The 20,620-nt window shown below is 39.1% G+C and overlaps 3 protein-coding genes across 3 annotated transcripts; 2 read left to right on the forward strand and 1 right to left on the reverse strand.

Annotated features, from left to right (window-relative positions):
• Positions 1 to 20: 20 nt before the first annotated feature.
• Positions 21 to 3,307, forward strand: LOC137936458 (adenylosuccinate synthetase 2, chloroplastic-like). Its single transcript, XM_068781142.1, has 4 exons — positions 21 to 340; positions 1,348 to 2,040; positions 2,422 to 2,733; positions 2,996 to 3,307. The coding sequence occupies exons 1-4, from the start codon at positions 98 to 100 to the stop codon at positions 3,164 to 3,166; spliced, it is 1,419 nt and encodes a 472-aa protein (XP_068637243.1). The 5' UTR covers positions 21 to 97; the 3' UTR covers positions 3,167 to 3,307.
• A 284-nt stretch (positions 3,308 to 3,591) lies between these two features.
• Positions 3,592 to 10,908, forward strand: LOC137936457 (uncharacterized). Its single transcript, XM_068781141.1, has 15 exons — positions 3,592 to 3,815; positions 4,300 to 4,404; positions 4,478 to 4,546; positions 4,761 to 4,850; positions 4,950 to 5,033; positions 5,318 to 5,482; positions 5,568 to 5,755; positions 6,453 to 6,525; positions 6,660 to 6,713; positions 6,827 to 7,084; positions 7,400 to 7,606; positions 8,861 to 8,964; positions 9,057 to 9,201; positions 9,655 to 9,789; positions 10,579 to 10,908. Exons 1-15 carry the CDS (start codon positions 3,732 to 3,734, stop codon positions 10,753 to 10,755), a joined length of 1,938 nt encoding a protein of 645 aa, XP_068637242.1. The 5' UTR covers positions 3,592 to 3,731; the 3' UTR covers positions 10,756 to 10,908.
• Positions 10,909 to 13,102: 2,194 nt separating this feature from the next.
• LOC137937170 (benzyl alcohol O-benzoyltransferase-like) lies at positions 13,103 to 14,929 on the reverse strand. The gene is made up of 2 exons (XM_068782265.1): positions 14,454 to 14,929; positions 13,103 to 14,203 (listed from the first exon to the last, which is right to left on the reverse strand). Exons 1-2 carry the CDS (start codon positions 14,886 to 14,888, stop codon positions 13,331 to 13,333), a joined length of 1,308 nt encoding a protein of 435 aa, XP_068638366.1. The 5' UTR covers positions 14,889 to 14,929; the 3' UTR covers positions 13,103 to 13,330.
• Positions 14,930 to 20,620: the final 5,691 nt, after the last annotated feature.

Below are 20,620 nucleotides of genomic sequence, written 5' to 3' on the forward strand. Positions count from 1 at the left end.
GCAGCTAAGCGTCATGAACCTTTCAGCTGCGAACCTCGACTCCGGCCCTTCTCCTGCTTTGCTAAGGAGCTGCAATGGCAGGAAAAGCCGAAGCGGAATGCTCCTGGACCACATCGGTGGTTTTAGAAGCTTCCGGAAAAACGTGCATGGATCCTGGAGACACCTGATTTCTGCTTCTGCTTCACCTCCGCTGACGGTGGAGGAAACAGGGGACTCACTTGAACGAATTGGGTCATTGAGTCAGGTCTCGGGAGTTTTGGGCTGTCAGTGGGGAGATGAAGGGAAAGGGAAGCTTGTGGATATCTTGGCCGAGCACTTCGATATAGTTGCTCGCTGCCAGGTAAAGTTTCTAACTCTGTACCGCTTCTGCTCTGTTCTGTACTCCCTGCTGTCTTTGTTAGTTAATAGTGGAAGTCCTTCAATATTCACACACCAAAACAAGTCCTTGGAGCAATTTGGTTTTTGATTTACGAACATTAGGTGGGAGTTTTTTCTTGTCTTCCAAAAAGTGACACGATTTTTTTTTCTTTTTTATCATTTCCTTTTTTTTCTTCTTAATATTTTTTTATGTATTTTAAAAAAAATGTATGTACGTTTTTCTGGATATTGTTTTATAAATTTGCTCTTTTAATTTAAAATTATTGCTTCGCTCTTAATTTTCTAAAACACTCTTTGCCTGCAAGTCTTTATGTCTTAATTTCTTCAAATGCTCCTTCTGCTGTTTTTATTTATACTATTCCAACTGGATGTTAAAATTCTGGATAACTTGCTGCAGTTATGAGGTGGATTTCTTTAATTTTGGTATCAGTGATCTGGATTTCTTGGATTTGGATGCGGCAGTTAATGCTTGTTAGTGGTTATATTTGAGTTTTTATTCCTCATTGTTAAGAATCGCTTGTAAGTGCTGATAAACACATCTCTTTAGCAATGAGAAGTATCGAGACACTGATTCTCTTTGTTCAACGAAAATACATGGATGATCGTGTCAATCAAGTGAAGCAAGATTTTGTCTATTAACTTCCTAAATCTGTATTTTATAAATGGTTGCAGGCCAAAAAATAAATAAATTCATTCAGCTTTATCGTCTGACCAAAATTTGTGTAGTCTTTTATCTATACTTGATACTTTGACATGGACTGGATTAGTCAAATGCTGCATTAATCAGTTATATCAATTGATATCAGTCAATTATCTTGAGAACCTGTTTTATTTGTTTGTCATTGTTTTTTCTTATCCATGATCCTGAAATTGTTTCAGGTAGCTGGTTATAGTTTTGATAATTACATAGTTGTAATTTTTTTGACAGATAAAAAGTACTTGCTTAGATATTTTTGTTTTTGATGTAAGGGTGGAGCAAATGCTGGACATACTATTTACAATTCCGAGGGCAAGAAGTTTGCTCTTCATCTTATCCCCTCTGGAATCCTTAATGAGCAGACACTTTGTGTGATTGGAAATGGGGTTGTAGTCCATCTTCCCGGCTTCTTCAAAGAAATTGATGGACTTGAATCTAATGGAATACCCTGTCAGGGAAGAATTCTGGTATCTGATCGAGCACATTTATTGTTTGACTTCCACCAAGTGGTTGATGGGCTACGAGAAACAGAGCTTGCAAATTCTTTAATTGGGACTACTAGGAGAGGAATCGGACCATGTTATTCAAGCAAGATGATTCGGAATGGCATTAGAGTTAGTGATTTGAGGCACATGGATATTTTTCCTGACAAATTGGATCTTTTGTTATCAGATGCAGCTTCAATGTTTAAGGGGTTTAATTATGCCCGTGACATGCTTAAGGATGAGGTAGAAAAATATAAAATATTTTCAGAACGATTAGAGCCCTTCATTGCCGATACAGTACATGTGATGAATGAATCCATCTTGCAAAAGAAGAAGATATTAGTTGAAGGTGGACAGGCCACCATGCTGGATATTGACTTTGGTACTTATCCATTTGTAACTTCTTCAAGTCCTTCAGCTGGTGGAATCTGCACAGGCCTTGGCATTGCTCCCAGAAGTTTGGGTGATCTGATTGGAGTGGTAAGTCGATTTGTAGGTCTCTTAGTGTTGGAATGGTACATGTACGTGTGGCATAGTATGTGCAGAACCAACCTGCAAGAGGGGAGCCATTTGGCGAGCATGTCATGGATGCTTCACAGTCCAGAGATTTTTCCAAATCAGACAAAGCGGCTAACTATGGAGAGCTTAAAAGATCTAAAGTTCACCTTTGACTGGTAAAAAAAGGATCTTGCTAATCAGGGATAGGGTTCTCTTACTGTTGAGATTTCTGGACTGTGTGTCGATCATGTTAAGGCATGTCAAATGGTTGGTCTAGATTGCCTGCATACATTCAGTCATCGATATGGTAACTGATTGTAGCCATTCTTTTGAAGCTTATTTTCTTGAAACAATCTGTTGCAGGCAAAAGCCTACACAACTAGAGTTGGATCGGGCCCGTTCCCAACTGAGATCTTAGGTAAAGGTGGGGATCTCCTCAGGGTTTCAGGAATGGAGTTCGGCACAACTACTGGACGTCCAAGACGATGTGGCTGGCTTGACATTGTGGCATTGAAATATTGCTGTCAGATAAATGGGTTCTCTTCACTTAACCTCACAAAGCTAGATGTACTTTCAGATTTCCCAGAAATTAAGTTGGGGGTTGCCTACAAACAAATTGATGGCGAAGTCCTCAAATCGTTTCCTGCTGATTTTTATGTTTTTGAACAGCTACAGGCAAGTTTATATTCTTCACTTTTATCTATTGAAGGTAATCTGCATATATGTGAGAGAGATGTTTTCCTGGTTAAGTTAAAGGCAAATTGGTGGACAACCAAGCTGCAAAGACTGAAGAATTATAGAGGCAAAGAAAGCTGGATTCAAGTCCAGCCAAACGATGGACTTTGAGTGCAACTAACTTAGATGGACTTTGATCCATATTTCTTTCTTTTTTCCTTCTTTATCTAAAGTTTTCATGTGCCTCCTTATGTAAAATCAGGTTGTCTATGAAGAGCTGCCTGGGTGGAACACCGATATCTCCTCCATCAGAAACTATAAGGACCTTCCTTTAGCTGCTCGCGGGTATGTTGAAAGGATAGAAGAACTTGTGGGTGTACCCATCCATTACATTGGCGTTGGACCAGGCCGTGATGCCCTCATTTTCAAATAATTCTCTTTTTGTTAGATCTCGTCCGTGTCCATTTGATGAGCTATTCTTAGCCATTTCTGTACAGTCTAATCCATGTATGAGGGTTGGAACAATATTTGTGCCGTTTATATTGTTGGAATTTTGTTCTTAGTTGTTTCACCACATTTCACCATATTCCAGTCCCAAAGCCCAGTAGAGCTTTTCTGATTAATCCACCCCCGTTAACATCCTGATTTAAATACTCAAGGCCCTTGCTTAATTTTTTTTAATTAGGCTCATTTTAACCTTGATTAATTACTTTGTTATCCTATTTAATAAGGTAGAATTCTATTTCCTTGTAAAAGTACCGGTTATCTCCAATATTAGAGGAAGGTCCACCAAGGCTTTCATTCCGGTCCAAGCCCAGGGTCATCTATAGTTTTTGTTCGCAATCAGATTTCATCCGGCATCCGCCTTCCGACTCTAAACGGGAGCCAGGCAGAGCGCAGGCAGAGCGGACTGTAGAACACGGCAACTGGGAAGATATTTACAGTATCTAGCCCTAAACAAAACAAGCTAGCTTTACGGTGATCGTCTAGCTCGTCCAATGGAGGGAGGCAGAAAGAAATCCTCTGCAATGTCGCTGGAGCAGTTCATTACGGTCATGACTCCTTTATTAGATATCGAAAAGGTTAGAACTTTCTCTTCTATATTTTTATTTTGTCATTTTCCCTACAAACTGATGCACCTCTAGACGCTTAGGAATTTCATTATCACTTTTGCATTTCAGCATGTTGCTTTTCACTGTTGGGTGTCATTTACTGACTTGCTAGTTCCTCGAAACGATACTCAATTTGCCCCTTCATGATGGGTGTCAGTTTTTGTATGTTTCTGTGTTTATGTATACAAAATGAGAACAATTGGGTGTTTCAGTGTCGGTTTTTCCGTTGAGCTTTATGTTGGGTCTTGGTGTCCATGTTAGTTATGAAGTTGTGGATTATGTACTATTCAACTGATCATCCAGTGTATTCAATCACTTATCCATTTACTGCTTAGAGAGTTGACCAAATTTAGGACATATTCTACGTACTCATTTGTGGTAAGTGCTACCTAACCTTTATGTGGTCCAACTTTTTATTTATCAATTGCTCAATTGTTTCATTTATTGCTTATAGGAGGCGGAAATATCTGCATCCTTGAGCTCAGGATCATCAAGGAACATAGATTTGGCTCAGAAGAAAGGCTCTGTCATTCTTAATCTTAAATGCACAGATGCTCAGGTCTGTAGGCATGTTTTTTCTCTTCGAAATCTTTCATATTATTCCCATTTTGTTCACTTCACTTTGATTTTAGACAGGACTTATGGGAAAAGCTCTTCTTGAGTTCCAATCAACTAAGGGAGATATCCTTCCAACCCATAAGGTTAGTATGCTCACAATCGAAAGACACAGAAACAGGGTTTTGGTAATTTTGGTTGGTACTTTTTGTTCTTATACTTTTTGTTACTTGCTGACATGCACACAAGTTTTATGCACTTGTAGACAAGTGTTGTTGAGGTGTCCACCCTCTTAATCGAATTTATATGTTTCCCTTTTTCCTTGGGTTGATATCTGAAGTACTGGTACCTTAAGTGCAGTTTGGGCCTCACGATGTGGTTGTTCTCAAACCTAACAAAGGTGATTCAGGTTCAGCTTCACTTGGACAAGGTGTAGTTTATCGTCTAAAGGTAATCTCTAATTCACAAGATGCAACAGATGATGGTTTTCTAAATATTTTAATTCGCTATTGAAATATTTTGCTTACATGTTGTTGAATCCTTTGAAAGGACTCTTCCATTACGGTAGCTTTTGATGACATTCCTGAGGATGGTTTAAATAGTTCTTTACGACTTGAGAAGGTTGCAAATGAGGTATATCTGTTTTTCAGGCTTTTATTGTATATATTTATTTGTTTCTATTAGTTCTTTTAGTATCTTTTTTTTTTATCATCTTACTCAACATGGTTATTTGATGCTCTTTCCTGTAGTTTTTCTGTTATTTTCAATAAATAAAGTAAAATGGTTGTTTTCTAAATTAAGAGAAACAAATGTGATCTGCAGATAGAACTGAAAATTCATTTATTGATAATCATTTTCATACTTCATCCAAAAACAATAATTTTTGGTTTCTTCATTCACGTCCAATTTTAGTGCAGGTAACATATCGTAGGATGAAGGATGCGCTGATTCAACTAAGTAAAGGGGTGCAAAAGGGTCCAGCGGCAGATTTAGTTCCTGTTTTATTTGGAGAGAAACCACCAAATGTGTCAAACAAAGCAGTTCCATTTACTCCATTTAACAAGAACCTGGACCAGTCTCAGGTGTTTGTTATCTTGATTACTTTAGATAATTATTCTTTGAATGGTTTTCTTTCTAAATATCCTTATTAGCTATCTTTAATTGCAGAAAGATGCCATTGCAAAGGCCCTTGCATCCCACAATGTGTTTTTGTTGCATGGGCCTCCTGGAACTGGGAAAACAACAACCGTGCTGGAAATTATCTTACAGGAAGTGAAGCGAGGATCAAAGATTCTTGCTTGTGCTGCTTCTAATATTGCCGTGGACAACATTGTTGAGAGACTATTTTCTTACAGGTAAATTGGTGATGCTGTGTCTGCTAGAAACTTTTATTCTAGTATTGGTGGTAGATTCTCACCCTAATATATACCTTGGGATAAATTTCATTTGTGTGATTTTATATTTTAGGCTAAACTGTTGGTCCTGAAGACTTGTGCTCAGTGTGTAAGCTAAAGGATCAACGATAATAGTACAGCATTTTAAGTAAACTACTAATGTAGAAGTTAAACGACTACAATTTAATTTATTTATCTGCTCTTGTGGTGATAAGTTCCAGATTGATGGATTCGTTTGAGTGATTTTATGTTTTTGGCTTAACTGTTGGTCCTGAAGAGTTGTGCTTGGTGTGTAAGCTAAAGGATCAACAATAATAGTACAGTATTGTCAATAAACTAATAATGTACAAGTTAAACAACTGCAGTTTCAAATTATTTATGCTCTTATAGTGATAAGTTTCAGATTGATGGATTCATTTGTTTGATTTTATATTTTTGGCTTAACTGTTGGTCCTGAAGAGTTTTTCTTGGTTTGTAAGCTAAAGGATAAAAAACATTAGTTGTAAATAAACTAATAATATAGAAACTAATGATAAGTTCCAGATTGATGGACTATATCTTCTGATGACCCTTTTTACTTACTTGATCTTCCCTCCTGTCTTTCCATCTAAGCTGTAGTTTTTTTTTTCCTGTTGCTTACACTACTTCCTTTTATTAGAGTGAAGTTGGTTAGGTTGGGGCATCCTGCAAGATTACTTCCTCAAGTATTGGACAGTGCACTTGACGCACAGGTATTCCACTTCAACTTTAAAATATGCTGTATTCTTATAGATTATTCTTGCTGTTCTGTAGATCAATATTGTTTCCCAAGTAAGAATAGTGAGTTTTAGTCCCATTCTTACATCGTCTTTGAACTTCTTGTAAGGTTTTGCGAGGGGATAATAGTGCTCTTGCAAAGGACATTCGTAAGGAAATTAAGGTGAAGAGATGTTCAACGTGTTTTCTTGATGAACCCTAAATGGTTATTTTGTTCAGGTGAAGAACTCTGTAAGGTTTCTTTTGAGTATTCCTTTTGCTCGAATTCTCTCCCAGGTTTTGAATGGAAAATTGTTGAAAACAAAAGATAAACATGCAAAAAGAGACATCAGGAAGGAGCTGAGGACCCTTGCCAAGGAGGAGCGTAAAAGGCAACAGTTGGCAGTGACAGATGTTATAAAGAATGCTGATGTTGTACTGACAACTTTGACAGGGGCATTTTCTCGCAAACTCGAAGGTGTATCATTTGATCTTGTAATTATCGATGAAGCTGCTCAGGCACTCGAGGTGGCTTGTTGGATGGCTTTGTTGAAGGTATTACAGTTTTCTCTTCTGGTTGCTATTGTCATAAATGGAAGTACATTCATGAATTTTTTTTTATTATGAAGTAATTCAAATGCCTTGAACAAATTAATAATCTAAATTTGTGGATTCTTATTTTTGTATGCAAGCATAGTTGATGATAGTGACAGATCTGTGTTTGAACAGATGTCCATGACTTCTTGCTAATTATAATGAAATGAAAATAAAACATACAATCATTATAGGTTCTGCTGCATCAGTATTCTCGGCAACAAACTTAATTTATTGTATGAGGCATTTGATATCTTTCAAAAAAATTTATTGCAGGGATCACGATGTATTCTTTCAGGAGACCATCTTCAGCTTCCCCCAACTATACAGAGTGTGGAAGCCGAGAAAAAGGGGTTAGGAAAAACCCTCTTTGAACGCCTTGCAGATTTGTATGGGGAGAAAATCACATCCATGCTCACAGTCCAGTACCGTATGCATGAACTGATTATGAACTGGTCATCCAATGAGTTATATGATGGTAAGGTATGTTGGTAAAAAATTACGTGGAACCATTTGCTGCAGCTTGGTCCCCTAATATGTCAATACAGCAATGACCAATCATACATGCAGGGCCTCCTTTTATTGAGTGAAGCTCTTCATACTGTGCATCCAATGATGCAGATTGTTTGCTTTGAATATTATGTTTATATGTGTTATAACAATGAGAATTAGGATTCCATGAGGAGAGCCCGTGGGAGTGAAAGAGCAAGTACAATGCAAACAAGATAAAACAAAATCAGAAAAACTGGTGCAGCACCCCAAACAACAGACCAAGCCCCAAGTTAGATAGGAAGGGAGGTTTCTACAGTGAGTTGCTGCGTGGAAACCCCTTCTCTAGTCAATGTGTCAGCAATGTTGTTGGCACATCCCAGGACATGCTGCCAATAAACATCCAGATTATTACATAAATCATCAACTTCATAGATGTACATTAAGAAACGACCTGGGGGAGGGGGGTTTCACATGCCAAGTAATGACCACGATGAAGCCCCCTTTCACGACTAGGTGCAGTAAAGCTTCCTGCATAGAGCCTGATGCCCTCCAAAAGGGCCCTCACCTCTGCCATGGTAGCATCTCTAAAGCAGAAAGGAGTAGAGTAAACGAGAAGTATAGTAGTTCAGGAGTTTCTGATCATGCCAACCCCTCCTACTGGACCCTGGTTACCAAGATATTAGCTAAGGCTCCCATCAAAGTTAAGTTTTAACTTACTCCCTAGAGGTGGAACCCAAGCAACAAGGTTTGGGATGGTGCGGTCCTAGGAATTGATGATCTGCTTCCAGTTTCCCCTAATGAGAGCACTGGTTTGAAAATTATATTGCTCAGAGTAGTTGAGACAGCCAATCATGAGCTTGCAAGTGGTTGTGTAAAATGAAGTTAACGTCAACTTCTATTGTGGGGGATTGTCCCATAAAAGATTATATCCAAGGAAAGTGGGTTGTTCAAGTAGCTTCAACTTCAAATCATGACATTGGAATATTTTGTTTGTAATGGTGACTGGGAGGTGAACCTTAATAGGCTTCCCTATCATTAAGCGGCAAGGCTAAAGCTCCATCCCAAATCAAGCTAGTCTTCTTCCAATATGGTAGAACTAGATTTTGTTGGTTAGTCCTCCTAAGGCCTCCATTTTTAGCAATGACTTGTGAATATTACTTCTGCAAAGTCTTATTCTGTAATCCTTTTACCTAATTCTTTTGTGCGGTTAAACTGTGTAAAAGTTTGCTTATTTTCTTCTTGAAGGTAAAGGCCCATCCTAGTGTTGCTCGGCATTTGCTTTATGATCTTGGAGATGTAAAAAAGTCAACTTCAACAGATCCTACACTGCTTCTCATTGACACTACTGGGTATACTTAGCATGATTTCCCTTAAGTTTATGCATGTCTCTTTACCCGTATTGAAGTTTGAATCATTTGAAAGCTGAATATGTCCCTTATAGGTGTGACATGGAGGAAAAGAAGGATGAGGAAGATAGCTCACTGAATGAGGGGGAAGCTGAAGTTTCTATCGCACATGCCAAGAGACTTGTTGAGAGTGGGGTCCCTTCATGTGATATTGGAATTATTACTCCCTATGCTGCACAGGTCTGCCATACTTGATTTTGCGGTCTTAGCAATCCTACTTGTTTTTCTTATTAGAGGAAAGAGGACATTACTCCCCGTGATTTAAATTCAGTCTGCTGCCTCGCAAAATAGTATGGTACATGCAGCCGTGGTGGTGCCACTTGTAAGATACAATATTCATGTGTCCTGGTACCAGTGGATCTGATGAATCTGAACTCTAGAATTTCAATGTGATGGTAACTATACTCCCTTGGTTCTGATGATTGTGCAAGAAGCCAATGACATAATACTTCAGGAACATGTGTGATGTGTTTTTGGCACCATCAGAAAAACAGTAATTATTGACCAAGCCATCTTTTTTTGTTTTTTTTGTATCTAGAAATGACATGCTGCTCAAACATTTCAAAATTGCATCAGAAAATATAAATTTTTATTCCTTGGATCATTTGTTTCTGTTTTTATATATCTCTGCAGGTCGTCCAGCTAAAGATGTTGAGAAGCAATGATAACAAGCTGAAGGAGATGGAGATATCTACAGTTGATGGCTTCCAAGGCCGAGAGAAAGAAGCCATTATAATTTCTATGGTTCGATCCAACTCAAAAAAGGAGGTAGTCTTTCTTTTGCTTATCCATTGTGCCATTTGCATGTTTTCACCTTGATGATTTTCATTTTTATTTGATTAGGTAACGTTTTCTGGCTTGTGTCTTGTTAATTAGAGGCACATCATTGTCGTTTCATTTTATAACTAGGTTTTTTCTTTTGTTTTCCAATTTTCTTGTCGGTCCTGTATCCAGAGTCCTCTAGACTGTCATTTTCTGATGCCTAACTTGGGTTGATCACAGTTCAAGAGCTTCTTCCATTAGGGCAATTCTTACTAGCCAGTTGCCCATGCAAGAGTTTACATGGGAAACGTTGTTACATATTGGCTTCATATGCTGCAGCCATTTGCGTGTGGTTGTCTTGTAGTTTTTCTTTTTTATTTGATTGGCTTACATTTTGGGCATTTATACTTTTTAATAAGAGGATTATCAGAGTAGTTTCATTTTGTACCCACCTTGTTTCTTCTACCTCTTCTTTTTCACTGTTCTGATAGGTTCAGTTCACTCAAGAGTATACTTGAAATCTCACTTCTGTCTTGTGACACACAATTACGGTGTCCCACTGGAGTGGGTCACAGCTCATGACTTTCACCTATTAGGGCAACTCTGTATTAGCAAGTTACCTAGGGTAGCCAAAGGTGGGTCCAGGTCTGCAGCAACCTGTGCTAGCTATTGATAGTAGTCTGAGAGAACTGTTCTTGCACTGGTAACCTTTTTCAGATATAATTTACTATGGAATTTTTTTCGTTGGGTCCATCTCCCTTGCAACTTGTTTCATATACTCAATTTATGGCTCAGGTGGGATTTCTTAGTGATCGTAGGCGAATGAATGTGGCGGTGACCCGTGCTAGGCGACAATGTTGCATCATTTGTGACACCGAAACAGTCAGTAATGACAGTTTCTTGAAACGTTTGGTGGAATATTTTGAGGAGCATGGAGAGTACCTGAGTGCATCAGAGTACACAAATGAATAAATAGCTTGCTTTTCAGGATAGTCAACTGGGATCAAACCCTTGATCCCTTGTAATCTTATATTCTTCTTGCAAAAATATTTAATGATATTCTTCCAAAATGCTGGGTTTAATGTCTAACAGAACCCTAGAGGAATAATTGATAACTATCGATAAATCTTCTGTGCAGATGTAGTTCAAATGGTTGGAAAGTCCTGTGCTGGATCAGGGAAGTTTTTACTGATTCGGGTTTGAGGAAACCCGACCCCAATTCCTAGTGCGAACGTACCGGTGGTCAGTATTAAAATATTTTAAAATTACTCGTTATATAAAATATAAATATCACAGAATATATTTAAAAATACGAAAGGGATGTGGTCGAAAGGGGTATCCAGGCTCCAGTCACGTAAGAGAGCGACATACAGAAACTGTTCAAATTAGATGAAGCCTCGTACATTATAAGTCTCCGCAGCCAACTGACAACTCAGTAAAATGTGGTCCAACCACCGGACCACAAAGGAGAGCGCCCACAGAGGACCTCGAGACGTCCACGTGACTCATGGCATCCCGTCCATAAGAACGAGACAATGTTCACCTAGAAGTTAGCCGCCCCACCCATTTCAATCGAGGGAAAAATAGTCCTTTTGGACCACACATGTGTGGGTGTAAATAGATAGGTTCTTATGATATTTTATTTTTAAATAGAAATTGTTTCATGCTAAAAGTATTACAGTATTAATTATTAAATACTTATTCAAAAAAATTTCATATAATTTTCTAGCTCATCTTAGTTAAAAAAAATTATCTAGAAAATTATATAATTTTTCTGATAAAAAATCCAACTAGAAAAATATTTTCAGGTAATAAAAGGTACTAATAACACCTGAAAACATATTTATGCTTGAAATGACTTTTCAACGTTTCCTGGAAAAAGGCACTAAAATCTAAATATCCTAAAACTATTTAAAATCGAATGTTCAAATCAAACAGTTGAGATAGTTTTTGGACTCAAATAGTATCTGAATTGGGATATTGATTTGAATTCTTTGTAAAAAAAATTAAAAATTAAAAAAGTTTAAAAATTGCTAAAATAGAAAAACTAATAAATAAATTTAAAAAACAAAATGGGGGAATATCAAGTGGAGGGACAGAGTAGGATATTTTTATCTTATTGGATCTGAATATTTATATTACAATTTCATATCTAATTTTTTTTTGGATTTGAAAGATCCAAACATTCAGATATTATTCGACATATCGGATTTGTTTATCTGGATCCGTTTACAGTCCTAGACATATGGGCTCCTCACTAATACTTATTGTGTTCAGTGGATATATATCTGATTTTGCCCTGCATAATACACTTTATATCGATAGTTACAAGAGAAATCTTAAGTGGTGGCAATGAATCAAGCTGAGGTCGAATCGACTACAAATTATTGTTGAACATGTTGAACCAAATTTGACTTATCTATGAAATAGGTATAAAAAGTAGACACATATAAGATCATATCAGGTTGCGTTAATCTATTTAAATACTAAAAATAATAAATATACAAAAATATGAGTAAGAAGTTATTTAAAAATTTTAAATAAAAACTTTAGAAAATAATATTTTTTAAATAAAATATTAAGTGGTAAGAACGAAAAACATCTAACCAAAATTTTAGTCTTTTGATAAATTAAATCAAGAATCATCTTATATGTGAAACCCAAACCTGAATTATAGACGAAGTCATTTGTTATGTACCTAGCCAATATAACCCAAAAGACTGGCCAGGTAGGTAGTGGAAAGCCAAGTACTTAACCCAAGACCACAACAATAAACTCACTTTCACGAACCGACGTCCACGACGGCTTAACACATAGCGACAAGGTCCACTATTACATGATCGCATGTGTCTAGGTCGACACGATCGCCCACACCGAGAGTTGAACTTGCGACGTAACACCTGCTCTAATACCAAATGTTATGTACCTAGCCAATGCTACCCAAAAGATCGGCTAAGTAACGGAAAACTAAGTACTTAACCCAACACCACAACACTATTAGCCATTATTTGGTTGGGAGTAATGAGCTTTGGTAAGACCATTTTCTTTTAGTTTTTTAAAGCTATTTAACTCTTTGAAAAGTCATAAGATTCATAACTAGTACTAAAGCAACAGATAAAAAAGGTAGTATTAATTAAACACGTGTTAAACGTGATTTTCTAACTCAGCATGATTCCGGAGGGTGTTTTGTGCAATTGCATCACGTTGAAAACGTGGAATATGTAACGCTTACTATCATCACGTTCTTCATTTCTTACACCTATTCATTATCAAGATCATAAATATTTCATCTAAATAAACTAGGATGGCGCAGGTCCGGTAATCATCGGTTGGTCGTCACTTTCGTAAACGAACACCCTAATTTAAAAACCCAGACTGGATTCCGTGCAGGATCACAGACCAGATCCAAACAAGCCGATCCTTGTCTGCTTTTCGGATGGCGCTCAAATGGAAGGCCAATAACAAATAATTATCGTTGTAGGTTCGACAAAAAAAAGCTTTTAACATCTTCTATGGACCATGATTACCCCTATTCCTGGAGATTTTCCTACTGGGACCCATTAGTTACAGCGCGCAGCTCTCCCAGAAACCTTTCCATGGCGAGCGCCGGCAGCGCCGCCGGTACCAGTACCCCGTCTTCTCCCTTGCTCGTCCGGTACGAGATGTAGAAGCTGGCGACGCCAGGGTTCGTGCCCACTCTGGCGATCCCGCCGTAGACTGCCGGGCCCCACCCGAAATCCACGTTTCCGAAACCGTGCCCTGTTAAGTCCGATATGTGATACGTGCCGACTACTGACGCGCATGGTCGTCCCTTAGCTACGATAGTGTCGACCGTCGATCGCATGTACTCGTCAGTGACCTTCTCCGTTGCCTCTCTTACCATCTCCACCACGTCCCTGAGCTCCGCACGGAGTAGTTCACCGGCGGTAGTAACCACCGTCGGCAGCCCTATCGCGTTCCCGTAGTAACCAACTGGCAGAGGCGGGGAATACCTGGTGCGTGCGTTGACCACGCACAGGAGCTTCACCTCCTCGTCGTCGGGGATGCGCAGGGCTGATGTGCGAGCGCGCCAGAGCGTCGCGGCGAGTAGGTCGTATTGCTTGCAGCCGCGGAGGCTCTCGGGTAGCTTCTGCCTGAGGGCTTGGATCTCTTTCTCCCCGAAGAAGAAGCATCTTTCGACCTTGTCGTCGAGCTGAACGGAGGTGGTCCCCTCGTCGTACTCGAGATGGGAGAACGTCGGCCGTGGGGGGTCCCGCGCATTAAGAAGCTCTCTCTTCCAGACAGGGACGACAGAAGGGACGTGCAGTCCTCGCGCTACCTCTCCCAAGGCCACCATGAACTGGCCGATGCCTGCTCCGTCGCACATGGCGTGGTTCATCCTCACTCCAAATACGAATCCACCGCAGGTAAGACGGGTCACCTTCGTTCATAATTGAAGAAATCGATTAATCGAGTAATTTATAATCAAGTGTATCTTTTGTTAGATTTTTAATTTTAGAATTTTAGATTTCAAAATATGAAATGGTCCTTTTTCAAGATTCACACTTCACGAGAGAATTTGGTTGAGGTAATAACTGTCCGGCACGCAATGATTTTTTACAGGTGCCTGACAATACAGCCATGAATCATGTCCATGTTTTTGGATTGCATGTTAACATACGTTTAACTACCTGAATTAAGAGTAACGGCCCCCCAACCACGGCTGCAGAGCCAGGGACGTCGTAGAGGAGCTCTTCAATGCATGGACACGGCGGCTGCCAATCGCCAAATTCCTGGAGGCTAATATCTGCCTCGGCTTCTATGAACATGACGCCTTCCCCCGTCGTCTCTACTATAAGCTTGCCGTTCGGTCCTTCTCTGATTCTTCCGGCGAACGGGTAATAGAAAACAAGCAGCCGCGCGATCGCTTGCTTGACCACACTCGCCGGGTCTCGTCCATCCATCGAGGGATTTCGGACGTAGAATTGGACGATAGGAGTCTGGTGACGGAGGCTCTCTTGGTCGTCGATATCAGAGAGCGGCTTGAATTCATGGGGAGTGGACTGGGCGGGAGGAACCAGCGTTGGCTCCTGCCTTCTAACGGAGAACTTCAGAGCAGAAGACATGGTTGAGTTACAGAAGCTGGTAGAAAAATGTAGGGCTCAGAAGTGTCGAGGCTGCAATAAGAACTGAGAGCGCGGCTACAGCCGGTATTTATAGACGAAGAAAGAGAAATTCAGTAAACTAACCATTTGAAAGAGGAAATTTACCCAATTTTAAATAAATATTAACAAAAACAACCAACTATAACCGGTCAACAACACTGCTTTGCCAAAGTACGTAGTGCCACATCACTACGAATAGAATGTGGTCGACCTTGCCTTTGTAATAGGTGGACCAATTGGTACATTTTATATCAAAACCAATGAAGTCTATCTATGAGTATAGACTACTAAGTCCAAATTCACCAAATACACCTGGTAGAGCCCTATATGACTTCTCCTATCTATGAAAAAACTTACCTAAGTCCAACTTCATCAAATACCCCTGGTAGAGCCTTAATGAGTTTATAGTCATTACGAATCGTACCTTGTCACTGATGGGATTAGGTTCACTACGAATTGTACCTTGTCAGTGATGGAATTAGGTTTTGTTGGATAATAGGCCTAGACAAACGACTCAACCTCTAATTTTAAAACCCCACCCCATATGATACTGCATCTAATTTTCTTTTAAACTCAACGAAATTACCATTTTAATATGTTTAAGAATATATAATTTTTTAAAAAAAGGAAGTGAGATGTTAGGTCCTTTAATATTCATTGTAGAGGAAAGGAAGAGGGTACCCCCTACCCCTCCTTGACTCCATGAACACATAGAAATAAGGACAAGAAGAAGGTGAGCCATGCAAAGGTTCCAACTTTTGTATGTTATATGGAAGACACTATCTCCCCAAGTGCAAGGAGAGAAAGGAAGAGGCAATCCTATCTATTTTCTTAAAATAATGAAAATAGAGGTTGGTGATAAATCTTGGTCCAACTTATCATATTCATAAAATTTCTATCTTTGACATTAATTTTTTACATTATCAGTGTCACCATTTATTTCATCATTTAAAATTTGAATATAAATAGCATTGACATATCATGCATGAACAAATCAAGAGAGAATAAACTAAAGCAAGGATAGAAAAAACTAAAGAGAATCAGTAATTGGAGCAAAGTCAATCAAGCAAATAAGTACAAGTGATTTGCTCATGGGGTTCACACTGGACGATTGAATTTTACTGTAAGTCTCAATCCTCTTGTCATTTACGTCTGTTGTTTTTGAGTTTTGACTACTGATTTACATTTCCGGGAAGAAACAGATGGAAGCTTGTTTGCATTATTGACTTCCTGCACTGGTCGGCACCGAAACTGATGTAATCAGCCGAAATCTTAAATGTTATCCATGACTGATCTGTCTATGAATATAGATCCCAATAATTCATTTAAAAAAAACCACTTCCACGACTAATCTTTTTCATTTCACTTCTTAGGCATTTCCCAGATTTTTTCAGACCAAGCTTGAGTTCGGCCTGGAGTTCTGCAGTGACAGAAGCTTTCACTTCTCGTTGATTCACCGAAGCAGCTAAAAAATATCCCCTCTTACCGCCCTTAGGATTCCTGTGTGCCGCGTGCTTCCCTTCGCCGGGGCCCTCTGACGGAGCAGGTATGGACTCTGGTTCTGTATGTCGGAGACTACGCAGAAAGAAGATGCAATTTCAATTTAATGCTCTCAACTTCATGTCCACTCACTGATAACAAATAGTAAAATCTTCTTCTTATCATCTCCCGGAACTTTGGCTGTGGGGGGGCATTAGTAAACGATGAAGTTTAGGCTTATTAAGTAGTTCTAGGTAGGTAGAGGTGCACCAACACCACCGTCATCAATCGTCTTAGTCTAAAATGAATCATGGTTCAATCCAAAATTATGAATCATCCACTTGAAGCCATCATTGGGGACTCTTTCTCCGTCTCAGCTTCCTAGCCCAAATATTTTTTTCTCCCACTCTATTCTTTCATCTTTGTACTCTCTCTCCCTTCTCGCTCTTTTTCGCCTCTCTCTCTCATAGAGCCGCCATCACCATGAGCCATCACCACGAGGAAGACGATTTTTCCTAAATTAAAAAAAATTAAACCAACGTTATTATTTTATTATATATATATTTTAATTATTATATTATATTAATGATAATTAAAATATTATTAAATCAAGGAGTTATCAATTATTTTGCCATGAATTTAAAGTCTAACGTCTAATTTAATTTTAATGTCAACTACCGCCCCTCTTTTTGTGGTAAATGATGCATGATTATTGTAAAAGAAGTAAAGATGTCAGGTCAATGGCGTTGTCTCTTTAAATGACAGGGAAGGTTCTCGAGCGATGGGTTTATGCAAGGAAGGAAAGAAGACATGTGGAGCAACGAAGGAAGATCAAAACCACGAGAGTGGTCCAGTCTTCGGAGTTTCAGGCAATGTGGGTGCGTCAGTCCTGGCTTCAGATGTCATCAGTCTCAATGTTGTTTTTTGGCAGAAAACCTGGAAAAATTACGAGATCTCAGAACTCCTATTTGACATCATGAAACATCTGGAATTACTACTCTTCATCTTGCGGCTTCAGGGTTTACGAAAACACAGCTGATCGACGGAGGAGAAGTTTGGACTTTTCTGCTACTTTTCAAACGTCCTTTCTTTCCTTTCAACTCTTTTCAATCAAACTCACTCAGGAAAATAGAAAACGTGCGTCTCATGTTATATATTTTTGCGATAAACCAGTTTCCATGTGATCCTTGTGTGGGAAGTGGGTTGAACGGGAAAAAAAACCATTCCAAGTGATTTCGACACGCATCAAACCTTTGGGCGTCCATTAGCCAATGAAAACCCACTTTAGCATTGCCTAGTGATTGTGAAGTCATATGTGGTTTTACCAAGAGTCTTCAATGAATTTGGATTTAGATAGGTTTTTCTATGAATAAGACTAGTATATCTGTTATAGATTTTTTTTTGTCAAACCTTTCTTTTAATAATGGGTGTACATTAGCCAATGAAAACCCACTTTAGCATTGACGAGATATGGTTCATAGTGATTGTGAAGTCATATGCGGCTCTACCAAGAGTCTTCAATGAATTTGGATTTAAATAGGTTTTTCTGAATAAGACTAGTGTATCTGTTATAGATTTTTTTTTTGAAAAAAAATATAAGTGTAATGGAATGTTGTTGAATAATTTTAAAGTGTTATGGAATGATTTTGCCATGTGGTGAGGAGATTCAGGTGTTATAAATATCCACCACATGGTTTTTTACTATCTATGTTTTCTTATGTTTGCCCCCTAGTTAATAGGACGTGTAGAGAGTCTGATTACGAGTAGGATGGGTGATGTAGAATTTTAGTTACATCGACTTTTATACCTCGCAAGCGTACGAATCGTTCATGTAATCTAGCAGTAAGCGAGGGTCATATCCACAGGGAGGATTGAATTTCGTGTATTCTTCAGTCAACTAGCCTAACCAAATATGATGAATTAATATGAACTAAATACTAATTATATCCTAAATTATCAAGCAATAATTTAATTAACTACTTGCACAACAGGAAACGTCAACTCTGGATTTTACCGTGATTCGTGCCTCTCTCGAGCGCCACGTAACTACGAATCCAGATTTCTCAATCCTTGCGTCTAGCCCCTCTCGGGCGCCTAGAGTTAAAGACAGAAATCGGATTAAAATACCAAAATCTAACCTCAATTATAATCTTACCCTAATTAACTAATTTAATCAAATATCAAGAAAACAAATCTCAAATAAACCTTAATTATCAAATCAGATTCAATTAACATTCAAAACCTAAGTTCAAACCATATAAAAAATCAAATTCAATAATGACGAATTACTCCCCTTCTTCCTCCTCTCGCTCGGGCAGCAACTCGTTCTCACGGGTGCTGCGATTTCCGGAAATTGGTGGCGTCGGGTAGCAATAGTGAGTGGCCGGAGGTAGAGACGACTCCGGCGACGACGGTTAGAAGCCGACGGCCGGAGGTAATGTCCGGCGAAGAGCGAAACAGAGCTGACGTTCTCTAACCGGCTCTCTCGAGTCTCGGTTAGAGTCGGAATGGCTCCGGGACTGGTCGGAATATGTAAACGACGCCGGAGGATGGTCTGAAAACGGAAGTGGCGCCGGAGAAGCCCTCTCGGATCCCCTCCCGGCCTGGCGAGCAAAGAATGGCAGCGTCGAACTCGCCGCGACGGAGACTCTCTCGAGCTCTCCTCGGGTCTGTTCTCGGTTGCCTGATGGTGGTGGACGACGGTGGACGACGGTGGCGAAAGGTCTTGGCCGGCGAACAGCGGTGGGGGAACTCCTCTCGGGTCCTCCCCTGTTTCCGGTCAAAGTCCTCCCTTTTGGTCTCTACTCCTCTTCTCTTTACGCTCTCCCCTCTTCACGCCCTTCTCTTTCTTTAAATATGATTTTCTTATTTTAAAACGATTTGCCCTAGAAATTACCTCCATTTCACTAAGGGCATTTTGGTAAATATCTTCTTCTCCACCCAAATTCTCCTGAAATTCCATAATTGAATCTATAAAAAGCATTTCAGGAAGAAATAAGACTAAAAAATAATGAAATATAATTCAGGAGAGAGAAATATGCAATATCGACAGTGATTAATGCCAAATTCAATAAATGCTCATTTCATTTGAAAACCGATAAGTACTACCTATAATACAATTATAAAAGTTATTCTATTATAATTAACCTAGTTCTCATGTCAAAATATCGCATCTATCAATGGGGAATGGAGGGTGGGTTGTCCAATTCAAACCATGTTGAGCTGTTTACACGTCTTCCATCAGCCAATGAACCTTGACCCCATCACTAATGAGGTGCAATTCGTAGTGACTGTGAAGTCATATAGGACTCTACCATGGGTATTCAGTGAATTTGGACAAGTAGGTTTTTGCATGAATATGACTAGTCATACGAATGTGTGCTTGGGCAGTTTTTTGCACGAACAGAACTAGCCATACGAAGCTCTACAAGAGGTATTCGATAAGTTTGGACTTAGTTCTTTGCATAAATAGGGCTAGTGGGTAATCATGAGTGGGTTCGGTCCAATTCAACCCAGGTTGATTCGTCTGCACAAATGTCTATTAGCCAATGAAACCCGACCCCTATCACTAACGAGGTACGGTTCATAGTAACTGCGAAGTCATATGGAGTTCTACCAAGGGTATTTGGTGAATTTGGATTTAGGTAGTTTTTACATGAATAAAACTAGTCATACGAATTTGGATATAGACAGTTTTTTGCATGAATAAGACTAGTCATATGGGTCTACCAAGGATATTCGGTGAGTTTGGACTTAGGTAGTTTCTTTGCATAAATAGGACTAGTCATATGGGACTCTACAATGGGTATTTAGTGAATTAGGACTTAGGTAGTTTTTTTTTGCATTAATGGGACTAATGGGCAATCAAGAGTGGGTTCACTCCAATTCAAACTAGGTTGAGTGCGTTTTTTTTCTTGTTTATGGTTTGTTTATGTGTGTTGTAGCTACTAAGTTGGGTAGTTAGAGCCCAATTAAGAGCAAGCTTGGTAAATTTTAAAAGGGACTTTGTTCTTAAAAAAATTTGAAGTGCTATAAATGTTCAATTCGTGACCTTGTGGAGTGTTTCAAACATTCATTTATCTTTATTAAGATGTTGAGAATGATGTTAACAAAAGACTCTTACTAATGTATGTAGATTTTGTAGATAATATGGCATCAGTTGTTCGTATCCTTTATTGATACAATGGGCAATTGAAGGAGAATTTTGAAAATTT

This window comes from Aristolochia californica, unplaced genomic scaffold, assembly GCF_029961685.1.
Source record: "Aristolochia californica isolate CCGP_79_NKW_82.1479 unplaced genomic scaffold, dmAriCali1.0.hap1 SCAF_7, whole genome shotgun sequence".
Classification (NCBI taxonomy): Eukaryota; Viridiplantae; Streptophyta; class Magnoliopsida; order Piperales; family Aristolochiaceae; genus Aristolochia; species Aristolochia californica.